The following is a 25491-nucleotide window of genomic DNA, read 5'->3' as shown; positions in this document are numbered from 1 at the left end:
AGGTTAAGTTTTTGAAATGTCAACATAACCTAAAAAGTATATAGACCTAGTTCATGAAACTTGGACATAAGAACAGTCAAGTATAACTAGACATCTTGTCTGAGGTTAAGGTCACATGAGCAAGGTCAAAGGTCATTTAGGGTCAATGAACTTCGACCATTTTGGGGGAATCAATATCGAAATCTTAACCAAGGTTAAGTTTTTAAAATGTTGTCCTAACTTTGGCAGTTTATGAACCTAGTTCATAAAACTTGGACATAAGAACAACGATGCACCCTAAAAAACCATGTGTGAGTTTGAGGTCACATGACCAAGGTCAAAGTTCATCTAGGGTCAACAAACTTTGGTAATGTTGGGGATATTTGTGAAATTGTCATCATACCTTCAAAAGTCTATGGATCTAGTTCATGAAACTTGGACATAAGAGCAGCAATGTATCCCTGAATAACCTGTGTGCATTTCAAGAACATGGCCAAGATCAAAGGTTATTTAAAGGTCAATGAGCTCTGGCCATGTTGCCTTGTGTTGGGAGTATGGGTTACATTGGCATCTTAACTTATGAAGTTTATGGATCTAGCTCATGAAACATCGACATTAGAGTAATCAAGTATGAATTATTGTTTTGCACATGTCTTATGTCACATGATCATGGTCAAAGGTCATTTTGGTTCAATGAACATAATATTTTATTATCATATTAGTGTTTTCTTCTGTGAATAATTATTCATTAGCTGTTTTCAAAGGAGGCACTGCCGCTATATCGAATTGCGTAGTGCACACGTACGAGACTGCCAGAGTCGTTCCACTTGTTTTTAATTATTTTTTATGTATTTTTAACATGAAATTATATTTTTGTTTGTCTTGCGTCCGGGAAAGAAGTGTGCCGGGCCGCGCGTTTCCGTTTTACACCCTGGCGAAGGCATTTTCCGGAAAAATAGCCACAAAGCGACTAGTGAAGAGTCTACGTCTACGTTTGTTTACATAATCAGCTGGGCGCGCGATCCAAAAGTCCGCACCGAAGATATCCGCAGAACATCTATCTCTCAAATTCTCTATCTCCCTCTATCTATCTATCCATCTGTCTGTCTTTTGTTCTCTCCTCTCTTTCTCTATTTCTCTTTTTTCAGTCCATATATCTATCTATCTATAACATATCTCTCCATCTCTCAAGTTCTCTCCCCCATCTATCTATCTTATATCTATTTATCTATCTATGTAACTACAGTATCTATCTATCTATCAATCTGTCTGTCTTTTTTTCTCTGTCTCTCTCATTCTTTATCTATCTATCTATCTCTCAAATTGTCTATCTCTCTCTCTCTCTCTCCCTCTATCTATCTATATATGTAACTACAGTATCTATCTATCTGTTAATTTGTCTATCTTCTCTGTCTCTCTCATTCTTTATCTTATATATATCTATCTATCTCTCTCTCTCCCCCTCTATCTATCTATCTATTCATCTGTCTGTCTTTTTTTCTCTCTTTCTCTTTTTCCGTCCATATATATATCTATCTATCTATATATCTATTTATGTAACTACATTATCTATCTATATATCTATCTTTTAATTTGTATATATTCTATGTCTCTCTCATTCTTTATCTATCTATCAAACATCTATCTATCTCTCAAATTCTCTCTCTCTCTCTCTCTCCCTCCCTCTCTATCTATCTATCTATCTATCTATCCATCTGTCTTTTTTTCTCTCTTTCTCTATCTCTCTTTATCCGTCCATACATCTATCTATCTATCTATAACATCTCTCTCCCCCTCTCTCAAGTTCTCTCCCCCATCTATCTATATTTATCCATCTCTCTGCATGTCTTTCTCTCACTCTCTATTTATATCTATCTATCTATGTCTCTATCTATTTATCAGTCTTCTATATATCTATCTTTCGGCATCTATGTGTATCAATCCATCAAACTTCAATTTGTCTTTCTATTATAGGTATCTGTTTATTTTGATTTTGTCTGTCATTAACATTCATTAAAAAAACGTAACTGCAAAAGCATGTTCGGATTTCACTCATATGACTGCTCTCTGTACATGAAATGCCGAGGATTGCTGATTGCATGCGGTGGTGTGTCGCACGCTGCAACCAGCGACGTGTGTAGACTCTTCACTAGTCGCTTTGTGGCTATTTTTGCGGAAAATGCCTTCGCCAGGGTGTAAAACGGAAACGCGCTGCCGGGCCTAAATTCAAAATGGCCGCCACCCCCAACCCAAAGAAAAAAATCATTTGTGGCCGCAACTTCTTTACTTGGTGGCCCTTAAATTTCTCTGTTTTTGCTGTCTATTTATATGCTTTTAGGGTAAGACAAATTGCTTTTCCAAAATGTTATAGGTTTTCCCGTCCAATTTCATCAGAGTTGCATTTAAATTAATGAAAGGACGTTCAAATTCAAAATATTTCGTCCACCCTCTGCACACATGGTTCATTTTCATTTATTTTGCATTCAATTCCGTTCTATATCATTCCTTTGAATTTTCTAGAAATTCAATTTAGAGAGAAATTCGTTCAAATCAATGGCCCAAAGGTGTCATTTGATTTCGCGACGATGAACTGATCATTTAATTTCGCCTAAAATACCATTTTCAATTTCATTTATCGGCACACATAATTGCACTTTTAACATCCAAATTGAGATAACATGTTTCTGTGTTCATGTTTTTTCATTACTTTATACAATTTTTGTTTTACTTTACCCTATTTTCTATTTTTTCTAACATTTTCAGTTAAAATAATTATATTCCATTATGTTTAATAAAGACTTTATTCATGTAAAACTTATAGGATATGGTTGTAAACGCTTATAAGGGGGGGGGGGGCACATTTTCCCGAGGAATTTGACGAGCAAAAAAAAGTTTTTAACCAAAGAATAAGGGTATGACTATTACAGTACATCCCTTTTGTTGCCGTACTGTACATCGTATTGATAAAATCACAAAAATTAATTGTGCCAAGAGGGGGGGGGGGGGGGGGCACGAGTCGGTTGTGCCCCTCCCCCCCTGGATTCGCCAGTGAGTGGGTGGATGACCTATGCCAGTGGAAGGTATTTTCTCTTCATCATCTTGTTCTTTTTTATTTTACATAATTGCAATTTATATCGTTTTAGGGTAGGGATAAGAAACATGGTATTGTAAGTGGCACAAAAACGAGTTGTTGTTCCGATGATGGTTTGTCAGAGGGATGATACATTTCAGTAAAATTGTAAACATCCAATTTAGGAGTAAAATCCATTTCCATAAATATTCAAAAAAAGTAAACAACATCAACAACGAAAAACACTGTCCATATCCTATAAGTGATTGCATATTAATGATTTTGAGTTCCTAAACGTTCGAAACGAAGGTACCGGTGCGAATTTGAAAACACTTCTTCAGTTATTTTAATTTGATCGTGATTTATACATGTTTCAATGAGATAACCATGGAATCGCGCGCCAATAGAATTAAATTGAATTAAGTATTTGGATATTTAAATGCTGATCTCATAGGTCATTCAAATTAGTTGCAAATTGAATTATTAGATCATTAGATCGGTTGAAATTTTGACGAAATTGGACGGGAAAACCTATATTACTTTTAAATCATTCTTTTTTTGTAGAGTTAAAAGGCAATTTTACCCAAATTTACATTTCTGAACCCCTGTTTTAAGGCTAAAAAATAGGTTAAATCGTATTATGGTTCATTGGATATTGGATATTTATATATACTAGTGTCATTAGAAGTGAGCTTCTGATGTTTAACATTAGATATGACATATCTGTCATGATTGCCTTTCAGCTGATGTACATGATGTTACCCAATGTAACATAAATTGCAAGTAAAACACCACATGTATGTCATATGTACATCACATTTCTCGCCAATTCTTCTTCATTTGGATTAAAAAAAAGCTGATTGTTGTGTCTCACCCTATGTTTACGGGGTCAGGCTATCTGTTTATGCATACCAGAATGGCTAAATGCCATTGCGTGGGATTGGCTATTATCCATTAAAATTCATGTCAATTGTTTTAATTTTTCACCTTCGATTTTGCATATCTATAATTGACGTAGAAACATATAATCACATTTGAAGTATACACCAAAAAATAACACATTACAGTGGACAATGTATTATCAAAATGAGTAATAAACTGAAAGGGAGGGAGAACCAACTGAAAACCAGAGCTTGCATCGTGAAGTCCCCTTCCCCTGAAATTGTTATTTCTTGTATGTATAGCATCTTTTGTTTTATGATAAGACAATCAAACAAATTTAGGAGAAATAATTTCATATTTGAAAATGTGAATTGAATTGCTTTAGAACCCATACATTAGTCAAACAAACGTATTTTGAGCGAATGATGTCCCATTGAGTGGTAAATGAAAAGGGTTTGCTTGGCGAGTGAAGTGACTATGAATCGAACTATATTTAAAAAAAGAGAACATATCAGTAAGAGGCAAAGGCAATTGTTTAGTGTTAAGCTTGAACATAAGCTGTACAAGTTGAAAGAGTATACAATTCTTTAAATTTAAGAATTTTATTTTCAAAAATAGATTAGGTGTATGTGTCCGCAAATCTGCATTATGTATTATACGAATGTTTTTTTTTTTTTTTTTTTTTTTTTTTTTTTTTTTTTTTTTTTTTTTTGGGGGGGGGGGGGTCAATATAAATAGTCTATTAATTAGCAAACTTGCTGCATTACCCCCAAGCTATAAGTCCGTAATTTAAGTAAAGAAGGATTAATTTAGAATACAAGGATAACATAATATTGTTTGGTAGCAAGTGTTTTAATTTACCAAGGATGCCAGTTTTCCTAGCAATGATTTTGCAGACATTGTCAACTGTGCGGTTTCCAAGATAGTTTTTCATCTATGACTAGCCCTAGGAATCGAGTTGATCGGACTCTCTGGGTGACAGTACCATAAAAAAAATTACGTAATTTGGTAAAGTTTCGAAGATATTTAGCTATCTCCGCCGTCCCCCCTAATCTTCAATATTTGAGGCATTGCTTAAAAATGCTAAATCGGCTTCCGTGTAGAGAAGTCCCATGCTCCAGAAACTGTGACAGGCACAATATGTTGCTTAATTGTTTTCTGAATGTCGTCAGTGCCAGGTGGTCTGTGTCAAATTTCCAATATTTCCATATTCAGTACCTACATGCACCAGATAATCAACCCGAAATGGTTCATCTCTATTAGGATCAAGGTAAAGCCCAATGTACATGTACCATCTTTTGGACAAATACTCCACACCATAATTTAACAAGATACACGTAAATAATAAATCGAGTAAAATCGATCTTTGATTGTCTCCCCCACATTACTATGGCGTTATCTTTTCTCATAAATGATGTGCATACTTGAAAAACCTTGTCATTAAAAAGGCATGTGGAAAGACTGCTTCAGAGGACCTGGCTGACTTCATGTGGTCCTCATCCACTCTGAGATCAGCATGGATCGCTATCTCTGCAGGCCGAGTAGAGGATATGCATGAAAATTTATCCGAGGTGCTTGCTCATAACGCCACTCATTCGAAGGTACGTACTTAAATTATTATTATTTGTTCATTTTAACACTTATTTATTCAAAATTATTGTTATGATTGTTTTTTTTTTATGGGGGGGGGGGGCGTTTCACCTAACAAAGTTTACAGTTAATTTCTATAGATTATCATAATGTGTATAATCGTTGTAAAACTAATCATACATTATTATCATGTCCGGTTATCGGGAATGTTTTGTAATACCCTCTACATCTCCAGGAAATAGGAGCACTTTATAAGAGTAAACATGGTAAATCTTTTCTTCCAAAGGTTAATTTGCTAAAACTGTGTCTGCTTTACACACAATATTTACTGGTAATCAGAGGCGTATTTTCTTCTAATATCCGTGACCGATTAGAAACAAAATGGAATTATGAAATACTTATTTTAGCGATGATTTTCATAAAATATATCATTCTGTTTGAATTCCAGGTTCCTTCCTATGCCTTTCTTGTTCATCTTGGCCAAAATTGTTCTTATACAGTGCGTATAAAAAACAAAACGGGACAGATTTGAAAAGTCTATAAAATTTTTGTTTCAAATTATGATGTCTATATTTTGGTGTAAATAGGTGCTCTAATGTCTTATCTTTGAAATGCAATAAAAAAAACAAATTGTTCATGCTTGAGCGAACACGGGACGTTTTTGTTGGGGGTTCAAAAAGAGGCTTGCGCCAGAATTGCAGAATATGAGTAATATGATGATCAGACTTCTTGCTAATCAGGAGACTCCCTCTTGACCTTTTCATTATCTGTGCCACAATTTTCGAATTATGCAGTCAAATTTTATTTACAAATCTTTTTATTCACTTGAATTATTATTTTTTTTTTTTCATTTGAACTTCTCTTACGTTTTAATTTTCCTTCATAAGTAACTGAAAAAAAAATATTTTTTTTGTCAACCCAAGCAAGAAGATTTGCATTATTAATTGGGACAATTGGTGATGATTCAAATCCTTTTATTATGTGAAAAAAAAGGTTATGTACCTTTAAAGGATCTATTTTTCAAGGGGTCATTGATTCCTTGACCAAGTTTTATTGCTTGACAGGAAACACAGGAAGGGATCCATGTCTTTCAATGACAATGGTGTATTGAGTCAATTTTGAAGGAGCTAGATATAGCAGCTAAGGTAAAATGTATTAAAAAGTTGTGAGCGAGTGAAGTAAGCAGGCAAATATTGCCACTTTTTATTACAATGTCAAATTTTGTGATAGATTTTGACATAATATTTAGAAAATAATATCATATTTTACTTTCTATCTTTCCTTTTATTTCCTGTCCACTTTTTTCTTGGTCATCATTTTTTTTTATTGAGGGGGAGGGGGGAACATCCCAAGCCCCCGCCCATCATCTGTGTGGCACTGTTCAAAAGGCACCATTACCTTTGTAGCACACAATGATAGGATTTGAAAAAAAAAAATCCACGCTCTCCCATACTCCGGTTGAAACAAAATTGTTTGTAACAGAGAGCATATTAAAACGAAACAACAACATAACAACTCAAGCAAAATAAATAAATCTGAAAATGAATTTGACCGCATGATTGGAAGGTTATGGCAAAGATAATGAAAAGGTTAAGAGGAAGTGCTAATTAGCAAGAAGTCCGATCATCATATTTATAATTTTATGCCATTCTGGCGCAAGCCTCCTTTTTAACCACAGACAAAAACATTCCGTGTTCGCTTAAGCATGAACGAAACCATTTTTTAAATAGCATTTGAAAGATAAGACCTTAGAGCACCTATTAACACCAAAATATAGACATTAACATTTGAAACAAATATTTCATAGACTTTTCAAATCTGTCCCGTTTTTTTTATACACGCTGTAGTATCGGTTTATTTATGGTGATTTAGCGTTCGGTTGGACGTATGGAGGTTATGTAGGGCTGTTTCCCGTCATTTCAACACCCCCCTTAAAAAAACCTGACCAAGAAAGCAAGCTCCGATTCCGATGTCGCTTAGTATGTGGGTAGTGTCGGATTCAATTTTACCTGTGCCAAATGATGATGGGGCACATGCATGCTAATGACCTCATTTGCATATTTCTTTGGTTTGGCTCATAAGAACAAAGGACCGGTGAGCTTCAATTAGTCCGATTTCGATGCCGCTTATTGTTTTAGCATGTGGGTACGTCGTGGTCTAGTGGTTCGGACTCTCGTCTTTCAAAAAAAGGGTCATGGGTTCGAATCCTAGCCATGGCGTGTTTTCCGTCAGCAAGAAATTCATCCACACTGTGCTGCACTCAACCCAGGTGAATGTGCACCCGGTAGGAAGAAAGTCCTCGAATGCTCGTCTCGAGCGCATGTACGTGTTTCATCTTTATTAGTAAAAAAAAGTTTTATATTCAACTCATGTCCATAGTACATAACAATAACAATATACTTGTTTCATTGGTAGGGTGTAATGCATAGACAACATACTTTATGTATACATGAAACATAAACGAAATTGAAATAAGAAACATTAATCTTAAAATAATAACGGAACCTCGTTTTCAATGATACTCAAAACGTATAGTCTAGTCTTTCCGAAAGCTACAAACCATTAATAAGCAGAACTAACCCATTTTAGTAACTCTTTAAATAAGCTACAATATGAGCAACATTTACTAAATTTATCTGCTTTCAAAACGCTCGGGTACTTATCAAAGAATGCTTACTTGTTTGTGTCAATATGGTTTGACAGTGAACTTTATTTTAGTATGGTATTAAGGAAGAACATAATCATATACATAACTGTATGTGTCGATCCTGGAGGAATAGGATATATCCTATTACCTGGTGGGGGGGGGGGGGGGCTGTATTATCCCACTAATTCCGGGGGGGGGGGGGCTGTCAATTATATTGATGTACACATGCGTGACACACACACACACAAAGAAATACGAGTTTGAAAGTGTGGTGTATAGTTTTTGTTGGCGGGTCGCGCGTGCAACTCGTTAAGGGTATCAAAACACCGATTTTTGAAGAAAAGGGTGGTTTTGAGAGACTGGTCAATAGCTAATCGCGGGGTCAACCGTATTTAGGGTATGTTTTTTTTCCAAAACCTTTTTTCAGACTAGCTAAATCAATGATCCACTGATGATTGCGTGGCTTCAGGTTCAGATTAAAATGGATGAATTACGAGTACAAGAACTAGATTACCAAGATCTATCGTTCTAACTTATAAACAGTAGAATATAAAAAAAATATTCTAGACATTTATTTCGAAAGTATAGAGAGGATTATTCACCCTTGGTTCTAATTGCAAAATTGCTTTTTGCTAAAAATAGCAAACCTCGGAAAAATTATTCCCACTATTCTTATTCAAAGCCTGGTATATTTGTATAATGGCTCATTCAAGACCTTGTTTGATGACGTATTTTTGTTTCTTCATTATGTCACTTTTATTCCAGATTGTGCGTCTTGAGATAAAGTACATTGATCTCAGTCAACGTCTGTCTACATCACGTGATCTCGCTCAATTCATTTGTAAGATGCCTAATCTCAGGGAACTTTGTCTCGGTGGTGGATATGGAGACACACATCCCTCACTTCATGAAGAGTTCTATTCAATGTTGTCATCATTAGCACCATCTGCAAAGGTATCCTTTCCACCTTCTCATTTTTTTAACGGAAATTAAATAACAATTTGCCCCAATTAGTACAGCCACAAGGGATGATCATATCATTCTGATAATCATGAGTTATTTTTACCTTCTATCTGTCCATATTCACATCTGTTTAATGTGCAATTTGTATATACATTTCTACTTAATACAAGGTTGATTATGCAGCTATGCAATATGCATACATTATACGAAATGACCAGTCTTTCATTCTGTATGTAACATAATTTTAAACGATGGTTATATGACACTTTGATAGATCCTTGTCGTTTGATTGGTAGTTTGATTTCAATCATTCAGCCCATTTTACAATGACGTCATCAACCGTGCAATTTTTGATCCATACGATTTTGTCCATTGCGCGCGCGCATGTTGTATGTACGCGACAATCAACAGACCGAGCATATTTTGCCTCGAAATTCATAAATTTCATTATTAAAAAATATATATTTGTAGGTGTCATATAAACCAAATAATGAACTTTATTATCATTCGTGCAACGGACATAATACTTCATTTGGTGAAGGGTGAAATGAACTTTGACCAATTCAACTCGGCTACGCCTTGTTGAATGGATCATTTCATCTTTCACCTCATGAAATATTCTGTCCATTGCACTCATTAACATTCATGATTTGTATACTATCGATTTAAAAATAAGAAGGGGGGGGATGTCTTCCAGCTCGACTCTCTTCCGCTGAAGGTAGAAGAGAGTGTAGTGGTGGATAACGTATTTTGTTTTTTTCATCATCTGTTACTACTATTATTCCAGATTAAGCGTCTTGATACCACACGTATTGATCTCAGTCACCCAAATCCAAATATCAAAATATTGGTGCCTTTGTATCAGTATAACGCGATAAACATGGTTTTGTTGAAAAATAGCTATTTAATATTGACTGTTATGGCATCTTTACATTCTAGAGATAATTGGTGTGTTTTATAATTTGTGACCTTTGACCCTGGAGAGCTGGCAAAGGTCAACAAACTTTTAGAATATTGCAGTACAATTAATTTCAGCACAATGCATTTCCATGAAGACCCCAAAGTACCAGTTTATAAAATCCAAGTGGTAGAAAGACGTCTAATTTGCAAAAAAAAAAAATTAAAATGGCTGCCATCGTGAGAATCTTTTATGATTAATCGTAGTTGTACAAACACTGATCGGATCCTAGCAATTTAAAATAAATGATTTAAGCATTAACCTTTCACTATTGCTATATCTCGTCATAATATCCATTTCAAAATTGAGATGTAAATTTTCAGATTTGACCTCTGCTAACCTTTAGAGGTAAATGACCTGAATGTTCACGACCTTGAAATATCATACAATTGAAGTTTTGCATCATTTGTTCATAATAATAGAAATGGTTCTAGTACAAAAAAGGTCTATTTGGTATTGACTTTCAAGGTACCCTGATATTCTAGACAGATTTCGTGTATCATAAGTCTTAACCATTGACCATCAAGAGCTGGCAGAGGTCAATGAATTAACATTTTAGAATATTGATAATTAGCATCACTGGTTAATGATAAACAGGAATATCATTTGACAAAAAAAAATCAATTTATTTCAGCCAGTGTTGTATTGGGTTGATAATCGGCCTTGGCCTTGAGGCATACTTTTTTCAAAGGATTGGCCTAAGACTTTCAAGCCTTGGCCTTGACCTTTGGAATAAGTAGGCTTGTGTCGAAACAGAAATATCAAAGAATAAGAACAAAGAAAGTTTGAGCAAAATTGGACAAATAATGAGAAAGTTATGAGCATTTGAATATTGCAATCACTAATGCTACGGAGATCCTCCAATAGGCAATGCAACAAGGATGTGTGATGTCACATGTGAACAACGTTCCCTTTGATTGACTATAAAATACCCTCAAAATGTCCCTTTCTGCTTTTTCTTGTGGTGATACCAAATCTTTATCCATGATGTATTCTTTAAAAATCTGTATTACATGCCCTCCTATAGAAAGAACACATGATCTACTGATAGATGTTATAAACAAGGCAATTTGAGTGAAATATATAGTTAAGTAATAGGGAGAGTTGTTCACCAGTGACAGCACACATCTCTATCGCATTGCCAATTTGAGGATCTCCATAGCATTAGTGATTGCAATATTTAAATGCTCATAACTTTCTTATTATTTGTCCAATTTTTCTCAAACTTTCGTTGATCTGTTTCTTTGGTTTTTCTGTTTTCACACAAGCTATCTTGTTCCAAAGGTTTCATTTTCCTTTAAGGAATATGAAGCTTGGAATTTCAAGACTTTTTGTTGTTATACTTTTAATGGCCCTTTCTGTAATAAACTTAAATATATAAATTGTTATAGATTCTTGTACATGTTCAATGACAATAATGGCCAAAATACAAGTAGTGGTAGTGCCATCCACTTTATTTTATGATGACACTTATTAAAGATGATAGTACTAGTTGTAATAATAATGATAACTGATCATGATTTTGACAACAATCATTGTAATCAATATTAATAAATACTGATGATATGGATTGTTATAGAATGTTTTAGCGATGCATTATAAATGCACATTTTTGTCTACATCAGTGGTCTGCATCAATACGAGAGCGTATTGGGCAAAGGACTGTTATCCTCCGTATATCCCATAGGCTAGAATAAAAAAAAACTGAGCCATCCAATATAATGTATTCACTGTTGTTTTACTGTTAGGATAATACTGCAGATAATTACTACAAATGCAGTTTACAGTAGTTTACTTTTCCCTTTTTATCTGCAGCAAGAATGTTTTATTCTGAATGATATCATAAACAATGATCAACTTGATCACATATTAGCTGACTTTTGTCAAATTCAAAAGCCTCGTGCCGATGGCATGATGAACCCCCTATATTGTGGGGGTAAAACATTGTGTATTGAACAAAAAGTCTTAAGGAATCGAAGAGAGCAAGCAAAAAAAAAATTGACCCTCTTAGCTAACTTTGGAATTGGTGAGAAAACAATGTAGAAAATGGCAATACCTTGTTTGTCTTTTTTTCTCATTATCTTGGTGATTGAAGTCTTGGGGCGGGCATGGCCGCAAAGCTTACTCTTTAAATTGTCCTAATTTAATACGTGAGAAAAGAAAGAGAGTGATAGAGAAGGAGAGAGATACACACACGGAGGGGAAAGAGGGACGGGGAGTCGCAGTTGGCTAACAGAATATTTTTTTAAAAATCCGTTAATAATTAATAGGTTGATAGACAGTACATCTCTTCTTAATATGTATATTGAGTGTAGGGTCTAAGATCGGCAAGACATATACAACGTTTGCTTGTTTTGTGTCAATATGCTTTGACAGTTAACTTTATTTTGCTATGGTTTTAAGGAAGAACAATGAAAACTTTCAAACATATTTCTTTATTGTTTCATAATTACATGCATAATTATGCCTAGTACTCCTTAAATGTCGCACATAATACCGTAAAGCGCATTTATGCTATGACGGCCCTTCCCTATATACGTACCAACCTACCAACTGAAATAAGATATCAAATTAGCCTTGGATCATTTAAATATCATTTGATGAAGCATTCAGCATTAGCTACTTTTGACCCATGAGTTGTACTGAAATTACATTCATAATTAACATTCGACCATCTATTTTGTTATTTTGTTCGACTCACAACTTCAGCTTACTTTCTTGATTTTACAGATTTTGGCTAATTGTAATTGTAACAATCCACGTCTTAATAATTTAACGTCATCTGTTTTTATTTTAAATCATTGTGCTTGTATTGTTAAATGACGGCTTTTAACTTGCAACTTTAGTTGTGAGATTTCTTCACATGTACTTACTAATTTATGTATGCCTATCTTATGATGCTACTATGTAAATGAATTGTTATAAATGTTATGTTATGCTATGTACATTGTCACAGGGCCCCATGGCAGACCAACATATTGTTGAATGGGCTTCCTTCTTTTTAAACAAATAAATAAATGCGTCGATCCTGGAGGATGATACTATATCCCATTTCCGGGGGGGGGGGGATGTATTACCATCCCACTAATAATATATAGTAGAACAGTACACTGTATAACAACCAAACGGCGACTGTCCCCATTGCCTGATTAAGACTAACAGGTGTAGTTGAAACGTCGCAATAATAGTTTGTTTTATCCACAGATCAACTCCTACAGCGATGATCAGCATCTTCCGAACTTGTATCGGTTTAATTGTATCTTCTATAGTGACATCTGTTCATTGTGTTTTTGAAACATTTACTTAATTGACAAGTTGAAATGGTTATAGCATGGAGCTATATAGCTCTATGCATATGGTTATAGCATTGGCTATGTCCACATACAAACAAGTTTTCAAGTTTTCTCCATTCCACTAAAGATAGAAAAGTGTGCATTACATCCTACATAAATTAAATACTGTATGCTAATTGGTTTAAAGGGCATCATGTGACCAAACATATTTCTTTTTATTTTCATTTCATTTATTTATTAAATAAATAAATAAATTAATTAAATTAAAATTTCCACAATCAGTACAACCAAAAGGAATGATCATATTATTTTGATATTCATGATTTAATTTTGCTTTCCATCTTGACATCTGCTTATTGCGCAATTTGAAGCATATACATTACTTAAAGGTCAATTCCACCTCAGAAAAAAATGTTGATCTGAATAAATATAAAAAAAATCAAACTAGCATAACACTGAAATTTTCATCAAAATCGGATGTAAAATAAAAAAGTTATGAAATTTTAAAGTTTTACTATTTTTCACGAAACAGTGATATGCACAACTCAGTGACATACATGTACAAATTAAATAGACGATGCTGTCCCTCACTCACTATTTCTTTTGTTTTATATTGTTTGAATTATACAAAATTTCATTTTTTTGCAGATTTGACAGTAAGGACCAACTTGACTGAAGCATATAGTATTAAATACTGCTAATTCCACATGTACAGGGAGGAAATAATTGTTGTTTCACTTGGCAATGAGGAGAAAATTAAAATATTTCATATTTCTTATAATAAAATGCAAAATAAATAGTGAGTGGATGACATCATCAGTCTCCTCATTTTCATACGGACCAGGATGTGCATATAACTGTTTTGTGGAAATTAAGCGAAACTCTAAAATGTCATAACTTTCAATTTTCAGTGTTGTGCGTGTTGGATTTTTCTCTTTTTATTCAGATCAACTTTTTGTTGGGGTGGACTTGTCCTTTATATTAAAGGAGAATGAAACCCTTGAAACCAGCTGAATCCATATCAGAGAGAAAAATCAAAGAAACATATTGTTGAAAGTTTTAGGAAGATTGAATGAATAATAAGAAAGTTATGAGCATTTGAATATTGAGATCACTAATGCCATGTAGATCCTCCTATTGGCAATGCGACTAAGATATGTGATGTCACACACGTACAACTCCCTCATTACTTTAGTACTTATTTCACTTATATTCTCACTTTTATGGAGTCTATCACAAGGTGAGGTGTTCTCTTTATGAGAGGACAAGTACTTGGTTTCACAACATTATATCATTGATGAATCGTTTGTCATATGATTAAAATGAGCAAAAAGAGATGTTTTGGGGTATATTTTCAGTGTCCAAAAGGGGAGAGTTGTTCATCTGTGACATAATAGATCTTGGTCGCATTGCCAATGGGAGGATCTCCATAGCATTAGTGATCTCGACATTCAAATGCTCATAACTCTTCTATTGCTGGTCCTATTTAACTCAAACTTTTGTTGATCTTATTCTTTGATTTTTCTGCTTTCACAAAAGCTAACTTGCTCCAAGAGTTTCATTCTCCTTTAATACAAGTTTGAATATACAGCCATTAACATCCATAGGCTATACAAAATGGCAAATATTAGTCCAGTTTTTCATTTTGTTTATTACGTGATGTTTAGACATGGTTATTGATGTAAAAAAAAAAGGAAGGCGTTCAGCTCGCCTCCATTCCGCTGAAGGTAGAAAAGAGTGTAGTGGTTATTCAAACCCTTGTTTGATGACGTAGTTTGGCTTCATCATCTTACTATTATTCCAGATTAAGCGTCTTGATATCAGACGTTTTTAGTCAACTAACTCCAAACTTGCCAAATATCAAAATATTGTTCTTTTTGCATCATTGTTTTACGATAGACATGGTTTTGTTGCAAAAATAGTTATTTAATATTGATTTGTATGGCATCTTTATATTCTAAAGATAATTGGTGTGCATTATAAGTTTTGACCTTTGACCCCGGAGAGCTGGTAAAGGTCAATCAACTTAACATTAACAAATTTGTCATAAACAACCATCTCGTGTAAAAAAATTGCAGAACAATTTAATTCAGCATAATGCATTTTCATGACGTCTAAAAAATTAAAAATTTAGAAAAACCAAGTGATGAAAAGACGTCTAATTTGCAAAAGACAGCTGCCACCGTGATAATTTTTCATGATTAATCGTAGTAGTACAATGACCTTAAGTTCAAACGTGAATTACGAGTACAAGCACAACATTACCAAGATCTATCGAATTTATCAAGAGTAGGATATACAAAAAATAATACAATAAATATACCAGGCCTCTTTTTTCGAAATAATAAAGGGGATTATCCACCATTGGTTTTAATGGCAAAATTGCTAGTTGGTAAATATAGTAATGGCACTCCAACCTCAAACAAATATTTCCCAGTATACTTATTAAAATCCGGGTATATGTATAGTTAAAATGGCTCATTCAATCCCTTGTTCGATGACGTATTTTAGTTTCTTCATTATGTCACTATTATTCCAGATAGAGTGTATTGAGATCGAGTACATTGATCTCAGTCAACGTCCGTCTGCATCACGTGATCTCGCTCAGTTCATTTGTAAGATGCCTAATCTCAGGGAACTTCATCTCGTTGATAAATTAGCATTCACCAGTCCCTCACTTCATGAAGAGTTCTATTCAACGTTATCATCCTTAGCATCATCCGCAAAGGTATCCTTTTCACCTTCTCATTTTGTTTTTTAAACGAAAAGTAAATAACAATTTCCCCTAATCAGTACAACCACAAGGAATTATCATGTTATCCTGATATTCATGATATAATTTTGCCTTCCATATTGACATCTGTTAATTGTGCAATTTGAAACATATACATTTTCAGTTAATACATGGTTGATCAGCCATCATCATGCATACACTATACAAAATGATAAAATATTAGTCCAGTTTATCATTCTGTTTATATCGTAATGTTAAGACGTGGCTATTGATGTAAAAAAAAAAGAATGTCGTCCAGCTTGCCTCCATTGTGAAGAAGGGAGAATAGAGCGTATAGTGATTATTCAAGCCCTTGTTTGATGACGTAGTTTGGCTTCTTCATTATCTTACTATTATTACGGATTGGGCGTCTAGATATCACACGTATTGCTCTAAAAGCCCCAGTCACATATAGACACGGATCCTCACGGATCAACACGGCAATGCCGGCATGATCCGGGGAGGTCCGGGATCGTTTTGCCCCGGATTGAGCGTTCATGACTGTAAACACGGCATCTACACGGCATCTTCACACGGATCTACACGGACCATGCCGGCAGAGCACGTCGTCAACACGGACCAACACGTCAGCAACACGGACCTACACGTCAGCAACACGGACCAACACGTCAGCTACACGGACCAACACGTCAGCAACACGGACCAACACGTCAGCTACAAGGACCAACACGGACCAACACGTCAGCAACACGGACCTACACGTCAGCAACACGGACCAACACGTCAGCTACACGGACCAACACGTCAGCTCAAGGACCAACACGGCAGCTATATTGACCAGCACAGCAAATGAAAATCTGCTCATAATAATGAGCTGATATTTTTTTTCTCATCCTTGTCGCAACATTATATTATGTTGTTTTTAAAAAAGATATCAAAACTCAAAACTTCTTTAATCAGTAAAAACGCTGTTATTTTAATACAACACAGTTTACTGTTTTAACACTAGTTCTTAAGTAGGCCTACTTTAAATCTTGAACGACAAATTTAATGTTGATTTGATTTGATATCACTTTATTGAAATCAGAACAAAGGAAAGAAATTTACAAAGTCAATAGAAAACATAATAAAAATTAAGATAGGCCCAGGTCATGACGCATAACTGTCGATGCAGGGCAGTAGTATAAAACTTAATGTACAATTTCGATGTAACAGGTACATAACATATACATATAACATATAAAAAAATTAAATGTGAAGTAATAATAACAGACAAAGTTGGGGTAAATATTAGAAAAAAAGGAGAAAAATAATTATTCATACATGCACTAAGTTTACAAATATTAGGTTGGGGCCAATCTCCAAAGCGTAAGAAAGTATCCTGAATTATTTAATCATCCATTTAATCAAAAATAAATTAAGCAAGTTTGTGTCAACTGTTTAACAACTACTGAAAAGTTCATAAAGTAAATAGCGTTGTAAAGATTTGATGGGAAAAAAGAACACGGACTGCCAAGGATACTCCAGGCAGCCACACGGACCTACACGGCAGCTACACGGACCTACACGGCAGCCACACGGACCATCCCGGATGGCTATGCCAACCCGGCAGTCCACGGATGACGTCGGATGTTTTTGACTGTCAAAAACATCCGGCGTCATCCGTGGACTGCCGGGTTGGCAAAGCCATCCGGGATGGTCCGTGTAGCTGCCGTGTAGGTCCGTGTGGCTGCCGTGTAGGTCCGTGTAGCTGCCGTGTAGGTCCGTGTGGCTGCCTGGAGTATCCTTGGCAGTCCGTGTTCTTTTTTCCCCATCAAATCTTTACAACGCTATTTACTTTATGAAATTTTCAGGAGTTGTTAAACAGTTGACACAAACATGCTTAATTTATTTATGATTAAATGGATGATTGAACGATTCAGGATATTTTCTTACGCTTTGGAGCTTGGCCCCAACCTAATATTTGTAAACTTAGTGCATGTATGAATAATTCTTTTTCTCTCTTTTTTTATATTTACCCCAACTTTGTCTTATTATTATTTCACATTTCATTTTCTTAAAATAAATGTTATGTACCTGTTACATCAAAATTTTACACTAAGTTTTATACTGCTGCCCTGCATCGACAGTTATGCGTCATGACCTGGGCCTATCTTAATTTTTATTATGTTTTCTATTGACTTTGTACATTTCTTTCCTTTATTGTGATTTAAATAAAGTGATATCAAATCAAATCGAAATTAAATTTGTCGTTCAAGATTTAAAGTACTTAACAACTACTGTTAAAAAAGTAAACTGTGTTGTAAAAAAAAACTGCGTTTTCAGGATTTTTAGTAAATGTAAAGATGAAAGATCAGACATTTTTCTTTCTAGAAATACAGGTTTTGCTTCTCAAATCAACAGAATAGTTAAGAAATTTATGAGGAAAAAGTCGTGTTATTTTGTAAAAGCTTCGCTTTTCCCCCAAGTCAATAGGCACTGTGTACAAAAATGCGTAAGGGCAATCAGCACGCGTGGACAGGTCGGGTTCGATCGATACCGCTTTGTTGTCTGCTCTAGTGCTTTTTTTCATTGCCTATTGTCCCGCTACTCATGAATTGTCTCTTTACCTCCTTGTAGAGAGATCATTTGCAAAGTGTATAATTACAACGATAATCCGTTTTGGGTGAAATCACAGCATACCATATACCTTTATTTTCCAGAATGAACAAAAAAGCGCGAATTTTCCCTTGCAAGTGCGATGATGATGCCGCGCAACGAAAGTCCGAAACTATTTTGTGATTTTTTTGGGGCTTCAAGACGGTGGCCTCAACGTTTCACTAAATATCGTCTTTGGTATCTTTTCATAAATTAGGGTTTGTATTAAAAAAAAACAATTTTGTTCCTGAAGATTACATACCAGTATTCAATATGTTTTCCGTTGCAATTTCAAAGAGTGAAGGGTGTAAATAAGTTTCAAATTATATAGAGGATCTGAAATCATACCTCCCAACGCTCTCCTCGTCTCGTTCTACGTTTCATTTTTCTTATCTTCTTTTTCCCTCCAAAATAACCATGCTACCGACTACTGTTCGTCACAATGAGAGAAAGTAAATTATTTTCATCTAATGAAATTGTAACATCTAAATTAAAAGTGTTTTATTATGTTCCTCCATTTTATTCATTTTTTAATCGCTCTGGTTTTTTCATAATCGAAAACAAAATTAATAAATAAATCATGAAAAATTTGTATCATTTTTTGTCTCTTTCTTTTTAATCGTTCAATTAAAACAGTACAGGGGTGTTGGAGTTGGTAGGAGGCGGGAGTCCACACCCCTCCCCTTCAGGAAACGTATACAAAAAGGGGAAGTATTTCTTTTTTTATAAAGTGCTGTCATGCTCAAGAAGAAAACGTTCTTGCCATTTCTTAAGCGCCTGCATGGTTTGTCAATAAACAAGTAGACATTTACATTGTTTAAATGTTACTGTCGTAATATGAAAAGCAGTATTCCTAAGAGCTTTTTGTACTGCTAAATACGAAAAGCAGTAGGTCATCCTGACGAAATCACTAATCTTCATTTTATTCAGGGCGTTGGCTATTTGTTCCCTGCTCTTTTTATAAGGGATTTGTTTTAGCGTCCGCCATGACTTTCTTTTGTTTGGGAGTGCCGAGATCAAGAACTACAAGGACGTTTTCATTTTCGAAAGAGTAGAGGATAAACGGTGTTCTAAATTGCTTTATTCTCTATTTATTTCCTTTGAAATATAAAGAAGACAAAAATAATAGCAATAAGATGAGAGAATGAAAGAACGCAGGGGGGGGGGTGGGATTCAAAGTGCACCAGGGGCACTGGAAAGCTACTGAAATCATTATATGTGACTGGCAGATGATTTTTTTTTTTTTTTTTTTTTTTTTTTTTTTTGGGGGGGGGGGGGGTTATTGCGCATTTGTCAATATAAAGTGTAGTAGTCTACATGTATTTAAATACATGTATTTTAAAACGGTACCAAGGGATTGTTTTTTCGTTTTCCCTTTCCCTGGTTTCTAACCTGTAACTGAATGTATTATCTACCGCTTTCATTCCCTTTCCTATATCTAATGTATTTCTATATCCCCTCCCCTCTTAGTTCTTCTCATTTCAATGATATATGTATCGTCTTCCTTCTCCCCGATTTGGATTACGAGGTATATACCCGCCCCATCCCCCTCTATCCATTCTCTCTGATTTATTTCTTCTCAGTTCCTGTCATTTTACATTACTTCTAACTCCCCCCCCCCCCCCCTCTCTCTCTCTTTCTCTCTCTTCATCGGAAATCGTTCCGAGAGTATGCCTCGATTTTGCCAACTTGTATTGATCAGAGATTGTTGCATTTGTGAGCCTCTCATCCTATTGCATCGTGGCCATCATGTCGAAAATTTAGGGGGGTTTTCTCCCAGGTTCTCAAAAAAAGTCCCGAAAAATCTTTTAAAACTACTACAGTATTGTAACTCTCATTTCACAATAAATTTTATATCATCTTCCATTTCCAATAACGTGGGTAGATATCTATCGCAAAAGAAAATGCACGACTAATCTATTTTTTGTGAACTTGGGGCTTAAGGATATGGCAAGACAGAGGCCTCCATCTTTCACTAAAAGTCATTTTTTTAAAGATTTTTTTTCGTAAATTATATGTCTCAATTAATTCAATTTGCCACGCAGCTATTGTAATAGTAAAATAATTTTCTTCCTGAAGTTTGCGCACCAGTATTCGATTTGTAATATCCTGAAATTATTTCAAAGTTACACGAGTACGAGTGACTAAAATTGTAAGTCTGAAATCATACCTCCCGACTCTCTCCTTGTCACTTTCTACGTTTCTTTCTTTATTTTACTTTTCCCTCAAAAAGAGCCATGCTAGCAACTACTAAAAGTAAGAGAAATGATTTTTTCTTGAATAAATTATAACATCTACAATTAAAAGTGTTTTTTATTTGTTCTTTCGTTTTGTTCTATTTTTTATGTGTCTCCTTGATTTCACAACCAAAAACACATGAAATAATCATGGTAATAAATAAATCATTAAAACAAATCATAATAGTAATAGTATGCAGCGCTTAGAAACATTTGTATTATAATTGCTATATAAATGTTGCATATTATTATTATTATTATTATTATATAATTCACTTTTGCCTCTATCGTTTTAATCGTTCAATCTAATAGTACAGAAGCGGCGGAGTTGGTAGGAAGTTTCAGTCCTCTCCCCTTCAGCAAACATATACAAAAAATCCGAAGTCTATATAAATTTGTAATTTTTCTTTTAGCCGGTGCACTCCCTCCAACTATCGGCTCAACCCCTCCATTATCAAAAACGCTCAGCGGCCCCTGTTTTTTTATGTAAGAAATAAGATATTTTGGTTTTGCTGCTAACCAGGGTAAGCGACTTAAATGTTTGTTTGCAGTAACGGGAACAAAAACGGGTGGGTCGGATTTTTTCTAAATAAATCTTTTCTACCACGCTTTTCGCCGGTTAAAAAAAAATTAAGAAATTGGCGAAAAACCCCCCAGAAAATCGGAGAGAGGAGACAAACAAGCAATATTAGAGTGCAGGTCAGAACATTTCTATCTGGAGGGGGAAGGGGTATGTCAAACTAGAATAATAAAAAAAAAAAGTCATCAGTTTGACAAGGGTCTGAAGACCGAGTTGCGACAAACAAACGTTGTGGGATTTTTTTTTAGTAATCTATAACCAAAAATAAAGTCATGTTGTTATTCGTTTAAGTGGATATTCATGGATTTTAGCAAAGCGCACTTGTCTATTAACCCTTTTATTCTCTGTCTCTCATTCTCTCTCGTTCTCCGTGACATCTGAACATTTTTTTATACAATTTCCCTAAATGGTTCTTCTGTCATCCTTATATGCATCATCACCAAGGGGAAGCGCTTTGAATCACTGACGGATGTCATAAGCACCTACGAGTTGTTGGTAAATGAGACAAAGTTTGTTGTTTTTAGTTCCGGTATGTTGGTCGAAATAAAAAAAAGTATTCATAAAAGCTTTTTGTATTGCTAAGTACGAAAAGCATTCAATAAGTCATCCTCTCGATAAACACTAATCTTCCTTTTGTTCGGGGCGTTGACCATCTGTATCCTGCTCTTTTCGGAAGGATTTTGTTTGAGTGGCCGCCCTGACCTTCTTTTGTTCGGGTAGTGCGGATATCATGAAAAACATGGACGTTTTTCTTTTGAAAACAGCATAAGATGAATGGTGCGCTAAACTGCTTTATTTTTTCTTTTTTTTTTACAGAATAGTAGACAAAAATAATGAGAAGAAGAGAGATGATTATAGTGAAAAAGTTCAAAAGTGTACCGAGATCAGCTCAAAGTACTAAGACATTACTCTCGTACAAGCTATTCTGTGTTTCTGAAAATACAATCGATCGATGAAACCGAGGAGATATCATTCTAGAGTGAAATCTCCTTGATGAAACAAATAATAAGACGGAAATGGTGAATAAACGCGTAGCTCATTACGTGACGATCTTGCAGAAAAGATGTTGGTGTACGATATGGATCAAATCACGTGATCCGAACACGTCACGTGATCAGGCCTTTTGCGCGCGCGTACGTGCTCGTCACCAAATTTATTCGTCCCCGTCTGAATCCAACGAAAAAATCGGGTAAACTTGAAATGATTTCCTATTTTCGGGATTTTTCCCCACGTAGCTGTATATTTTTTTCATTCTGTTATCGAAATAGGTTTATAAAGGAAATAATGGCAGAGGTTTTAGTACATAACAATTACGAAAAAGCTGAAAAACTTCATCGAATTAGACCAAAAAAATCTCGGCTTCTGTAGAAGCCCGTCGTAGCTAAGTGAACAACTCGCTGGGCTTCTGTGGAAGCCCGTCGCACGCAAAGGGTTAAGGAAGTTTTAAGTTTTGATATTTTTTTTAAAAACAGCATAATATAATGTTGCGACAAGGATGAGAAAAATAAATACATAAATAAATATCAGCTCATTATTATGAGCAGATTTTCATTTGCCATGCTGGTCAATATAGCTGCAGTGTTGGTCCTTGAGCTGACGTGTTGGTCCGTGTAGCTGACGTGTTGGTCCGTGTTGCTGACGTGTTGGTCCGTGATGGTCCTTGTAGCTGACGTGTTGGTCCGTGTTGCTGACGTGTTGGTCCGTGTTGGTCCTTGTAGCTGACGTGTTGGTCCGTGTTGCTGACGTGTCTGTCCGTGTAGCTGACGTGTTGGTCCGTGTTGCTGACGTGTAGGTCCGTGTTGCTGACGTGTTGGTCCGTGTTGACGACGTGCTCTGCCGGCATGGTCCGTGTAGATCCGTGTGAATATGCCGTGTAGATGCCGTGTTTACAGTCATCAACGCTCAATCCGGGGCAAAACGATCCCGGACCTCCCCGGATCATGCCGGCATTGCCGTGTTGATCCGTGATGATCCGTGTCTATATGTGACTGGGGCTTTAGTCAACCAACTCCAAACCCGGGCTTCAAACTTGCCAAATATCAAAATATTTTTCTTTTTGCATCATTGTTTCACGATAGACATGGTTTTGTTGGAAAATAATGATTTAATATTGATTTGTATGGCATCTTTATATTCTAGAGATAATTGGTGTGCGTTATAAGTTTTGACCTTTGACCCCGGTGAGCTGGTAAAAGTCAATCAACTTAACATTTTAGAATATTGACACTTAGCATAACAAATTTATCATAAACAGCCCTCTCGTGCAAAAAATGCTGTACAATTTATTTCAGCACAATGCATTTCTATGAAGTCCAAAAAATTACAAGGTTAGAAAAACCAAGTGATGGAAAGACGTCAATTTTCAAAATCACCAATCCCTTACTTCATGAAGAGTTCTATTCAACGTTGTCATTCCTAGCATCATCCGCAATTTCCCCCAATCAGTGCAGCCACAAGGAATGATGCAATGTTAAAAACAAACACAGATAAACATGTTAATGTGGAAGATAAATATGTTCTTTAAGATTTAATGCATTGCTGCTTATAAGTTTTTTACATGTTAAACAATCATGCTTGATTGATGATTTAATATGTTACAACTTCGTTTATTTATGATTTTAAACACTTCTTTAATCTGTACTAAATACATTTATATTAAACAGCGTTGTATCAATAATTTACATAGTTTTGTATAAAAACGGTAATTTTATTGTGTAAATAATTATTTTATTCTAAAATTAGAATAAACTGAAAATAAATCACATTATTATTTTTACACTATTTTTGTCTCACCTGCATAGCAGAGTGAGATTATAGGTGCCACTTTTCCGACGGCCGCGACGGCGGCGGCGGCGGCGTCAACACCAAATCTTAACCTGATGTTAAGTTTCTGAAATGACAGCATAACTTAGAAAGTATATAGACCTAGTTCATGAAACTTGGCCTTATTATTAATCAAGTATCACTAAACATCCTGCCTGTGTTTCATGTCACATTACCAAGGTCAAAGGTCATTTAGGGTCAATGAACTTAGACCATGTTGGGGGAATCAACATCAAAATCTTAACCTAAGGTTAAGTTTTTGAAATGTCATCATAACTTATAAATATATGAACCTAGTTCATGAAACTTAGACATAAGATTAATCAAGTATTACTTAGAGTCCTGCATGCGTTTCACGTCACATGATCAAGGTCAAAGGTCATTTAGGGTCAAAGAAATTTCGCCAAATTGGGGGTATTTGTTGAATTACCATCATAACTTAGAAAGTATGTTCATAAAACTTGGACATTAGAGTAATCAAGTATCACTGAACATCCAGTGCGCATTTTAGGTCACATGACCAAGATCAAAGGTCAATGAACTTTGGCCATAATGGGGGTATTTGTTGAATTACCATCATAACTTTGAAAGTTTATGGATCTGACTCGTGAAACCTGGACATAAGAGTTATCAAGTATCACTGAGCATCCTGTGCAGGTTTCAGGTCACATGATCAAGGTCAAAGGTCATGTAAGGTCAATGAACTTTGGCCACGTTGGTGGTATTTGTTGAATTACCATCATATCTCTGTAAGTGTATTGGTCTAGTTCATAAAACGTGGAAATAAGAGTAACCAAGTATCACTGAACATCTTGTGCGAGTTATAGTAGTTTTCAAAGTCTGCACTGCTGCTATATTTAATCGCGTGATGCAGGGGAGACCGCCAGAGACATTCCACTTGTTTGGTATAACCATTTCATGATTATACAGAAATGTCAGAGTAACATATTTCATAATTAAGTCTGAGTATGAGTACGTTACATTTTGATAAAAAATACATAAAACAACGCACAAAAAATAAAGCAGAAAAGAAAAGAAACATAAGAAAGCAATACAGGTTTGTTGAATTTCTCAAAATCCAATAGCTTGAAATTTTTA

At 35.2% G+C, this 25491-nt stretch overlaps 1 protein-coding gene across 1 annotated transcript in view; it reads left to right on the top strand.

The window, feature by feature from the left end:
• The window catches only part of LOC129259254 (uncharacterized), a 56182-nt gene that overhangs the window by 6201 nt on the left and 24490 nt on the right, over positions 1-25491 (top strand). Inside the window, exons 6-8 of the mRNA XM_064098722.1 lie at positions 5380-5532; positions 8934-9122; positions 15922-16110. Of these exons, the coding sequence (XP_063954792.1) occupies positions 5380-5532; positions 8934-9122; positions 15922-16110 (531 nt within the window). The remainder of the gene's footprint in view (positions 1-5379; positions 5533-8933; positions 9123-15921; positions 16111-25491) is intronic.

This window comes from Lytechinus pictus, chromosome 4 (genome assembly GCF_037042905.1).
Source record: "Lytechinus pictus isolate F3 Inbred chromosome 4, Lp3.0, whole genome shotgun sequence".
Lineage (NCBI taxonomy): Eukaryota > Metazoa > Echinodermata > Echinoidea > Temnopleuroida > Toxopneustidae > Lytechinus > Lytechinus pictus.
This window is presented reverse-complemented; position numbering and strand designations above follow the sequence as displayed.